Here is a 9,425-nt window from a genome sequence, read left to right on the forward strand (position 1 = left end):
AACACTTAACTGAAGTCAAGATACATAGGGGATACTGCATTTCCCTAATTGCAACCCCTCTCAGACACAGGCATTTAGGAAGCATACTCTGATTAATGAACCAATGCATAAATTATGATATAGGATAACACTAGACCTATTATCAGTCCTTGGGGAACACCACATAAAACAACGTACCATTTTTGACAGCAAACTCTTACAGTTCGCCTTTCAGTGAAATCATGCAGCTTACACTTGCTCTACTACCTTCCATAGGTTAAGCATGAGACGTGGAGCACGGAGCTGGGACCCTCTACAGCTTCTTCTGTACTGTGGGCAGGTCAGCGCAAAGACACCTAAGTGACTAGGGATGGAACCTGTTGTGTTCACCTACTGGATTTATTAGGAACTGAGAAGGTGGCATTCGTCTTCAGATGAAAGGGGTAAATTTAAGCCAGTGAATTGGAGGAATGCAAATTTTTTTTTAACGAGGATTGGTTACAACAATAAATTAAGAATCATTGATCTTGTAGCCTGTCATTTCCTAGCTTTCTTAGGGGAATGTCAGGTAGGCCAGTGTCAACAATCTTACTGAAGTCCGAACACCTGATACTTTCTGTTTCTGTTGTAAACTCCAGCCAGCGACTCCAATAAGAAATTATCACTTAAGTGTACACTGCCTACTAGTAACTTGTTTCTAGTATTCCTTTGAGAATCCAAGTCAGGTTGCTTGGCCTATAACAAGCTGCTTCCTCTTAGTTCCCTTTTCTGAAAGCAAGGACTGCGCCCTACTTCATCACCATCACCCTCAATTGCTCAAAACCCCAAAAGAAAGTTCACTGCCCCCTTCCTCCAGACAGGGAGATAATGCTGCATAAGAGATTCACAGCAGAGTTTCTGATACTGGATTCATCTGGAGAAATCAAAACAGGCCATCAGAGCATTTTGAAACATAGTCCATTCAAATAAAAAGGCAGCACGACGTCCTGGCTCGGAAGCCCTGGCACCTATTCCTGATTGTGGTATCAAATTGCTAAGGTGTATCTCAAACTGTCAGATGATCAAGAATAAGTCATTTCAGATTTGTATGCCTCAGTTTCCTTCCCTGTAGAATATGCACAATGATTCTGATGTAAAGCTGTCAGACCTATTGATGAAAGACCATGATGTAAGAGGTACAATCAGTACCAGCTATTTATACCGTGATGCAGTAGGATTTCAATTTTGGGAATATAGAACCCGAAGACAAGACGTAAAATGCCTTAAAAATCAGCATTGATTATTGCTTTTACATATTCACAGGCTAAGGAATGTGCTACACCACGTTAACTAAATCTCTTTTTCAGGAAGTTATAAACTCAAGAATGCAGTTTAAAGCATCTAATTGTTTAGTATTATTTGCTCAGGAAAAGGCAAATAACAATGCAATTACCAAAGCAGCATTCCTCAATTTAGATTTACAAACAAACATTGATTTACTTCATAAAATCTCTATGAAGAGCTACAGAGGTTCAGATTGCCTTAAAGAAATAGCCCATTCTAGCAAGTCCATAATTCACAGTTTATCCCTACTATGGGGAGTTCTGGAGATGTTTATGGTTGCACTAAATCCTTAACAAGTATATACCATACAAAGCAATAAAAATGAATTTGGAATACCCAGATTTGACATCAATATCAAAATCATAAAAAAGCTATTTTGCAAAAGAGTAAAATCTTTGTCCTTCAGTAGCCAGATACAAGACGTTTAAAGAAAATCAAGGAGTCACAGCGACAGCTTGAAGAGAAAATTAAAACTCTATAAGGAAGGCTCTTCATCCAACATTCAGGGTACTTTTGTATACATCTGTTCTTTCAGTTCATGGTTGTATTTGGATGCTGAAAGATAGAGTAATAATATAAACGCTAGAAAGTACTCGTGAGTAAACAGAGACTGAAAATTTTCAATTATAATTTTAGCGATTTCCATTTCTGTTTCTGCCTTACCAGTATCGGGCAAGATGAAAGACACATAAAATGTAGTATTTTAAAAAACATCTACAAAATTTTCTAAGTATCTGAGAAAATTTGTAAATATCTAGAGAGGAATCTCATAATACAAAAATCAGTCTTCCATGATGTAAGGAAGAGAAGCCAAGGAATGAAAGAGGAGGAAAATTTACAGCTCTCGGAGAAATCACAGCAAGACAGCACTTAAATCCAAGTGCTAGTGTCCTTGCCTCCTTCTCTCTCAAGTGGCTTATTGATTTAAAATATGAACTAAATGAAACAGAGTCAAAGGAACCAATCATAATGTTTCAGATGAGTCAGGGAAAATAACAGCTTCATCAAAAGCTACGCCAATGCCAAATTCACCAAAACATCTATGGTAGATGAGCACTGAACACATTTTAAAGGCAAGTACAAAAAAAGCAGAAATAAAAACCATCAGAATATTTCCAATTTTGGTAACAATACCAGTATCAAAATACTGAACTATACACACACACACAAAACTGAAAGAGCAACAGTAACACTGATCCATGCTGAAAAGCTATGAGAATTTGAAAAATTTAAATGAAACAGTATTAAGAATCCAGTACACTTTCAAATACTTGCTTTTAGTAAGAAGACAAGAATAAAACCTTAGCTTCCAAAAGCTGCACCAAAGAAGGTTCCCAGCTTTCCAACCTCCAAACCCTCCAGCTTGCTATGAGACTTTGTCTGTCACCACAGTTGCTTACTAATGCAGTTCCACCAGCACACCAAATATCTCTTCCCTTAATAGAGTCGCTTAAAAGTATTATTTTAAGAGGCTGTGTATTTTTAACCTGAAATCTAGAAGGGGAAGATAAATAATGATTATATACTCCAATTCACAATTCTCTGGGAAAAAGGTTACCATATCATCCACAGAAGAATCAAAATTCTTTGCACATTCCAAGTCATTACGATCTTTGGCCAGGGAAAGAATAAAGGCAAAGATATCCACTTCCAGCCTCTTAAATCTGTTTCATGACTTTGTTTTTTTCTCCCCCAAATCATTCTACTGTCCTTAATTTCCTGTCCTGCCCTCAGTTTACGATTTGGAGAAAGACCTCTTCAGACACATGGACTGTATCACACTGCTCTTAAAAGTTCCGTGTGGTGCACAGCAAAGGCTAACCCTTCATACAAGACGTAGCAGTTCCTACGGCAGTTGGGGATGGGAAATGATATTGCGGGAGCGTGGGAGTGGAATGCCCAGCTCAGAAGAGAGAACTGAAAAACATGCAGTGCAATTTAGAAAAGAAAATTTTAGAGGAGGAGACAGAATCAGAGTTGCAAAGTAGAAAAGCAAAAGCAAAGCAGATTCAGCACAGAAAAGGGACTGCTGAAGAGTGGGTATATACTGCACAAAGAGAGAAAATCCATTTGGTCACGCAGATGGTGGGTACCTTCACCATTTATCATTGCATGCCAAGGTGCTCAAATATTGCTTACAAGACATTTGTAAGTGCCCAAAGAATTCATCCATCCTCTTTCCAGGAGGTCCTGAACCCCTTCTCTGAGATGTAATGGGCAGGTTCATTATCACAATAAAGCTGAGGAATCCCAAGAACACCAGACTACCTGCACACGCATAGGGTACCGTACCTCACGTGCATGGGAGATTTGGTAATATGACAAAGAAGCAGTTGCAAAAGATAAGTTGCTCCCAGTCAGAAGAGGTGATGACTGCCATGCATCAGCAAAGTTTGGGTGTGGTGGGGTTTTGTTGTTGTTGGGGTTTTTATCTGGGTTTTTGTTTGTTTGTTTGTTTTCAAATAACTAAAGCAGAGAGAGAAAACCTTTTAAGTTTATATAAGGATGACATGAATTGGAAAGCCTGAACTATGTACATTTAGGAATAGTCTTGGTCTCAAGGATATTACAAATATACTTGCATTATAAAAATCATGAAGATTTAAGAAAAAAAAACTTTAAAAATTGCTTAAGGTGTGTGCTATCCAATTCCCATTACAGTCCAAGAAAAATAGGCATCCAATTCACCTAAAAAAACTTTGAAAATCTCTTCCTTATGTTGCACCTAAGTTTCAGTAATAACAAAGATAGCAATTTGTTGGCAGGAAAGCTCTGTACAGTCATGTTTTAATTCTTTCTTGTAGATTATCATCATTTACAGTGAAAGGTCTCTGTGGCTCAATGACAGTGATTGGATATATACTTTTCATTAGAGCTGGACAAAGATGAATAGTTACAAAAAAATGTACATTCTGTTGTGAATAGAAGCGTCAAGTTTTAGTTTGCTACAATTCATGGAGTCATATCAGTATGAGTGTTCAGAAAAATATTCAGAGATAAAGACTTTTTACACTTAAGTATTACTTAAACATTGTCACATGGAAAAAATCTCTGTATATATGTATATGTGCATCCACCGTAGTGAAATCACTACAGCAACGAAAAAAAAAGCAAAAAACATCCAACAGTAATGTTTGGATATGCATCGTTTGTTCATGTTTCAGTTATTTTATCATGACCTAAAATACTAAATATTTGGGCAAATATTTTGTAAACCCATCTCATGATAAATCACTTCCAAATGAATTTGGTAACAATTGAAAGGAACCAGAAGAGGCTCACAAAGAGTAAGTGAAAAAAAGGAAAGGCGCTTGCAGCCAAAATAAATACAAGACACTTTCAGCCAAATGCCCAGGACAGGCTCAAGGAGTAGATGGAACTAAAACTACTCTGGTCTAAATATTTCCTTTCCTCTTACCTGTACAGGGAAGGATCAAGGCATGTAGGCAGCTACTGCTCAAAGGGATGACCAGTGGGAGGAGAGAGACTACTACTGGTTTTGGGTACAGTGCCTCACTCCTTGCCTTAAGAGTCCTGGCCTTGATCCACTGCCCAGTAGGCCAAGAGGCATAAGAACATGTGATGTGGCTGTTTTGGAAGAAAGAAGGAGCAACAAGGATAGAGAACTCCATAGAGATGGAGGAATAGTCCGTGCCTTTAAAAAATAAGGTGATGGTCAAAGCAAGCAAAGACAGTGGATGCTAGAAGAACCATCCTATAAAATTTCTGCTAAGACTGCGATGAAAATACAGCCATTAATGGACATTCTGACTACATAAAACTCTATCCCTTCAGAAATGGTTTAATAGGAATTCGGTAAAAGGCACATTCATTAACTTCCAATGGTAAGGTGAGAAAAGGTCTAGGATCTGATGTGACAGTAGTACTTTGAACTACAGTAAGAAGGTCTAAAGGACACCTATTACATTGACAAATCTCAAAATATTTCCGTATGTCGCAGAATATCTACTTCATACAGCCTTTAATCCATAAACTGAACAGTGGCTACTGCAGCTACGAGTAGCTATCACGCAAGTATTTCAAATTGTTCTCTGTTAACGAAAGAACTCACTGAGTCTGATCATCAATCCTCCACTGCAAAGCTGCTACTAATGAATTCGAAAGAACAGATTAAAGCTGCATACATGAAAGAGAACTACTGAAAACAGAGAGATCTGGGGAAAGACAGCTCAACAGAAAATGTGTTCAAAATATCAAGAAATCCAAGCCAAATGCCATTTATCCATCTAAACATTACTGAGCTCACATCAGATTTCAGGTAACTAGAAACTCCATGTGTCAAGCAGTAAGTTATCACAAAAAGAGGTTAAGTCTCTAACGGCAGAACAAAAAATAATTAATATGTCCTGGTGGACTACAACTTGTTTGACTACCATAAATTAAATTGCTATCGTTACTCCTCACACCAAGTATAAAGTGCTTCCTGCATGCATCCTTCATTGGATTCTTTAATGGCAAAGTGGAAGGAAATAACTTGATATTGTCTTTTGATCATCCCACACTGCTAATGGCAGCTTACGATCAGGTACTTTCTCCAACATTTTCTGATTTGAAAGACTGGTTGCCATTAGCCAGGCAACAATATTCTTTCAAGCGTAACTCCTCTATTTCACATAATGCTTGGCATTAACAAAACAGAAACTATACAGTCTCAACCATTGTTATGCAGTTACTATACGAGAGCATCACCACTTTAACAAGAAAGTGCACACTAAAAATTCCCTAGTGTTTCCTTTAAACCTAATGTTAGGGAATAATATATTACAAATTTCACCTACTTAAAGAAAAAAATGGGTCTGTAGGGTAAGACAGAGCAGTAGACTAGTGGCTTTCAAAATAACAGTGTGGTTAAAAACACTGACTACATCCAAAAGAGAAAAAAGTGACTGGTCTCACAGTCATGTATCCTGCCCACTGCTGTTACAAATGTGCTAAGATTATTTTCGGTAACAGAGCGCCAGAAATGCTGCCAGACTGGATTGCCCCATCAGACCATAGTTTTTGGATTATATATCAGTATGTTATGGTTTCACACCCAGATTTTCCAATTGGCATGCTATCACTGGGGAGAAGCTCGTTTATTTTAATTGACACAAACATTAATGTGTTTATACAGCGGTTTCACAGCTAACTCTTAAAGCTACTGCCTGAATTGTCCATTTCAAGCTGTAACATCCATTCTGTGAAATGAAACAGATCTTCAATCTGATCAATGAACAATTCATGTTTTTTGGAAAATACAGTAAAGCCATGAGGAAAGAGAAAATAAAAATATAGAGTGTGTAATCTAAAAAGCAGCAGTGATTTTTGCTTTTTATGTACCTAGTTTTCTTTTAAAATCTTCCATGTAACATTAAAATCCTAACTATGTTTTTTTCTTAATTTACTGTACTTGTGCAAATACAGCCCTATCCAACCTAAACACATGTAGTACTTATCACACAGCTCCTTAAATGATATGTTATTTCCTCAACTGGCAAAGGCAACAGAGATTTCCTCTCAATGGCAGCAACAAGTAGAAAAAGAGAAGCAAACTGACATATCTATCCTCCAAACAACAGTCCTCTTTCCCCTCTTTTTCCTCAGTTGTTCAAGTTTCACTGTAGTTTGAAACAACAAAATGAAGCCTAACCGCCTAAGTACCATGGCATGGACTGCTTGCAGAAATGGTACACAATGAGTATCCATCATATTTTTCCATTCATCACTCTCCATTTATCTGTCTTCAAAGCATATTCCGGACAAATATCAAGGTTCGATGGGTACTATTGTTATCCCAAGGCAAGATGTAACACTCAGCTTCTGGTTTTGAGGAAACAAAGCATTTACGCCTTGTTTTGCACAGAAAAGTTAAGTCATATTAGAAAATGACCTTGTCTTAATTGCTACTATTTCTTAACGTTAGTAGTCATGGTAGCAAAGGACAAGTAATGTTTAATACTGTCCCAACAGGTCACGGCTAACCTGGCAACACCAGTAGAGATGTTCCTCTAGTACGTCGAAGTCTACTGAAAGTATTTAATGTCAGTTAAGTCAGATTTAGAGGACATGAAGTAAATGACAGGATGCAGCATCTTCCTCACTGTAGCATAAAGAGGTAAGGTACTTGTTTCTCTTTCTCCAGGCACACACAAAACTCATCGTCTCTTGGGGACTCACAGATTTTTTTAGTGGATATTCACAATTTTTCAGAGGGACCATTTTGTTTTGCTTCAAGAGCAAAACTGATTTTAGGTGAAACTCTTTTTGAGTTAGGAGAAACTATCAAATCTCATGAAGGACATAAGTAATAAAAGACAAAATCCTCGTAGTTTTGCTGGTACCCAAGAAAAGCGGCTCCAGCAGAGGCATGAGAAAAAGGTAGCTTCTCCGGAGTAATTTTCTAGGATTATTCTTAAGAGGAAGTATTGCAACAGATATCTGCCAGAATTACATACCACTTTTACTCCGCCAAATGCCAGAGATGAGAAGACAGCTGATAATAATGCCCCTTGTCTTCTCCAGCAGGAGGCCTTAAAATCCTCCTCTGCGAATCTGTATTTTTAAGAGAGCAAACTTTGGCAGATCTTGCCAAAGAGCAACCCAAAAGAGCCTCCCCAAAACAAAGAAAGATTAGTTTAACTTGGTCAGTCCTCCACTGTAAATTACCATGAAGCTTTACAGGCAATTCCACTGACATCTGAGGGTGCAGGAATGAGAAGTGGGGAGGGATGGGGACTGCTTATGCCAAGCTGTCACTGAACAAGAGTCTACGAAATCTCAGCTCTATTCTCCCATAAGCCATTTCAAGAAGGGACGCAGGCGCTGTGAAGGACATATCCAGCTGCAAGTGTTTATTCAGGGGCCTGCAGTACCTTCAGAAAATAAGATATAGGTGCTTCTGAAAATGGTTATCCCTTACTTCAAATATTTAAAATTTACAGAAAAGATTTTTCTAGCAAAGAGTAAACTTAACAACAAAATAAAACTCAGATTTTATGTAAATATTAAAGACAAAATGAAATACATACAGAATAGGATCCAAGCACAAACTCACATTTTTGTCATAAATGTTTCCAGAACATGGTTGTCATCTGTTATTCCTAAGACTTCTGACATTCGGGCATACACCTGGAAATAAACATTTCAACAGTAACATTATAGACATTGACAGGAACCAACATTTTCAGTTATTCTAAAACCCTCCCTATTTTGATTTTGCACGAGAAAAGTACAGGCGCAAATGCCTGCCCATGCAACCTAGCTGAAACATTTGTAAGAGATGGCTTATACACTCTCCGATACCGTTCTGTGAATTTGGGACTGATAGGTTTTTACTTGGCCTTGCATGTATTTCTTCCCACAAAGGAGATGTAAAGTTTCCACGTTAAACTCACTTTGTTGTTCACAGAACAATACAGCCTCTATTCAAAAAACCTGGTTTATTATAAAAAATTGCAAAGGGATGGAGAAAATGCTCTTCTGTTGGTCTCTCTCCTCAGTGGGATGTGATTCACCACTGTCCTTTAGTTTGCATTTGCAAGTCCTTGCACTGACAGTCATAAAACCTGGTAAATTTAGGTACTCCTCAGACATTCAGGTTTGTGTTCTTGAAGGGAGAACAAAGGCTTTGGCAGCCAAGTAACTTGCAGTTGTATACTTTTCCCCTTCATTTCAGATCCAAGACATACGTTACCAGCCGAGTTTTCCCAGCACCCTAGTTATCGGATCAAACTGCTGGTATGATGCAGTAACAAACACACAGAGGACACATCGAGTACATTTTTTTTTCCTTACTATGTAATCTTCATAAAATTTTCTGGTAGTTTTAGCAGCCTAACATTTAGTTTGGATAAAAACATTTAGTTGGGTTCAATCAACTTCAGAAACAGAAGGGAGACGTGCGCTGCATAATTTCCTTACAATCCTTTGCCAACTCGCTTTACCTTGAGCCCAGGTAACTCTGCTATTTGCTTACAACGGGGCTAAACGCAGATCTTCCAGTCAGTACATTTCATTTCAGTCATTTTAACCTCTAGCGTCACTGAAACAAACATTCCGGGTTGTACGTAACTCTTCCATACGACGTGACGAAGTGAGGTATCACTAAGGTCCGCAAGGCG

General features: G+C 38.1%; 1 protein-coding gene across 1 annotated transcript in view; it reads right to left on the reverse strand.

Annotated features, from left to right (window-relative positions):
* The window catches only part of LOC104159780 (ran-binding protein 17-like), a gene marked incomplete at both ends in the record, with an annotated part of 54,382 nt that extends 45,949 nt beyond the window's left edge, over nucleotides 1-8,433 (reverse strand). Inside the window, one exon of the mRNA XM_009697774.1 lies at nucleotides 8,360-8,433. Within this exon, the coding sequence (XP_009696076.1) occupies nucleotides 8,360-8,433 (74 nt within the window). The remainder of the gene's footprint in view (nucleotides 1-8,359) is intronic.
* Between the last annotated feature and the right edge of the window lie 992 nt (nucleotides 8,434-9,425).

This window comes from Cariama cristata, unplaced genomic scaffold, assembly GCF_000690535.1.
Source record: "Cariama cristata isolate BGI_N322 unplaced genomic scaffold, ASM69053v1 scaffold10523, whole genome shotgun sequence".
Lineage (NCBI taxonomy): Eukaryota > Metazoa > Chordata > Aves > Cariamiformes > Cariamidae > Cariama > Cariama cristata.